Raw genomic sequence first — 1,928 nt, forward strand, 5'->3', positions numbered from 1 at the left:
CATAAAAAAAATGATAAAAAAATATTATTAAATAAAAAAAAAAAAAAAAAAAGAAATTACCTATGTATATTTATACATACATATATATATATATACCCAAACCTACATATACATACCTATATATCCATTTTTTTTGTAGAAAAAAAACCCGACTCGACCTACAGATATATTTCGTGTGCTTGATATACCACAAAATGATTATAGTATACCTACCAATAAATCCACTAATAGGTATACCCCATATGCCAGTCGTCGTTATAAAGGAAAAACATATATATATGTGGAAAACCAAGAGAGTGACAAATATATTATGGAATCCGACACGACCGATGTTACCACCTCGTCGTCCGAAAGTGAATATGAAGAGATGGATATTAACGATATATATGGGTATAAATCGCCTAAATATAAAACTTTAATTGAAGTAATACTAAAACCAACAAAACAACCAAGTGGTGAAACAAATATAGATAATATATTGGATACTACCTATATACCTAGTGATATATCAAGTGGTGACACACCAAATAGTGTTACTATACCACGTATACCTAGTGATATACCCAACCATAAATTTACTGAGGAAGAATGGAATCAATTAAAACAGGATTTTATTTTGAACATGTTACAAACAGAACAATACGATGTAGTTGAAAATAGTGGAAATACTTTTATGGACTCACAACCTAATATTTTAGACACTAATCATTATGAAAAACCTTTTATCACTCAAATCCAAGATCGAAAATTACATAGTGATGATAACGAAATTATATATAATATTGATTGGAATATTCCCGAAAATATTTATAGGACTACTAATATCATGGATGATCCAAAATACAATAGTTTATATAGTGGTATTGATCTAATTAACGATTCATTAAATAATGATCAACATATTGATATATATGATGAGTTGTTAAAAAGAAAAGAAAACGAATTATATGGAACAAAACATCCAAAAAATAGTACTTTTAATCCTGTCGCTACACAAACATATACTGATCCGATAATGAACCAACTAAATCTATTTCATGAATGGTTAGATAGACATAGATATATGTGCGAAAAATGGAATAATAAAGAGGAAATGTTAAGTAAATTGTATGATGAATGGAATAAAGAAAATAACATTCATTGGTCAAAGGATATTTATGATGAAAATAAGCACAAAGTGCTTCTAATTCACGAGGAATATAATTTAAATAATACAAAAACTAATGAATATAATAATAATAATAATATCGCTTGATCAATTACTACCTAGAAACAATAGTCTTGTGAATATATATAAATAGAATAATAAGAACAAATATTTTATCAACTAATATATCTATGGAAATTCTATGGATAAACTTAATCGTTCAATAAATAATGTACCAAGCCTCTATATTTTTGAGAACATATTTTTTATAAAAAAGAAAAAGAGTTATTAAGTAAATCACGTGATGATAATTATCTATATGATTATTATAATCCTATAAATGTACAAAACAACAAATTAAAAAATAAATAAATAAATAAATAAAGTGTTAGTAGTTAACAATTCTATCGTTGAGGATGAATACTTTCCTATATATAATACATGAGATATATAATATGATATATGAATTATTATTATTATTAATATCATTATACATATCATTAATTCTTCTTTTTAATATTCGGAATTAGCTTAAATATATATATATATATATATATATATATATATATATTTTTTTTTTTTTTTTTTTTTTTTTTTTTTTTGTGAAGGAAAACTAAGATATATGTTTTACATATGAATTAATAAAGGATATTAATATTTGCTATTTTTTTGTACATTTATTACTTTCATTTTTTCTTTTTTTAATTTTTAAAATAATATAATAATATTATGGTGTCTTCATATTTAAAATGAAATTATAAAAAATAATAATATGATTACA

General features: G+C 23.2%; 1 protein-coding gene across 1 annotated transcript; it reads left to right on the forward strand.

Moving 5' to 3' along the window:
- Positions 1 to 139: 139 nt before the first annotated feature.
- Positions 140 to 1,255, forward strand: PGSY75_0043700 (putative EMP1-like protein; the record flags this gene model as incomplete). The annotated part of the gene is made up of 1 exon (XM_018783551.1): positions 140 to 1,255. A coding segment is annotated over one exon (1,116 nt), but the record flags the coding sequence as incomplete, so codon positions are not given.
- Positions 1,256 to 1,928: the final 673 nt, after the last annotated feature.

This window comes from Plasmodium gaboni, assembly GCF_001602025.1.
Source record: "Plasmodium gaboni strain SY75 chromosome Unknown, whole genome shotgun sequence".
In the NCBI taxonomy this organism is placed as follows: Eukaryota; Apicomplexa; class Aconoidasida; order Haemosporida; family Plasmodiidae; genus Plasmodium; species Plasmodium gaboni.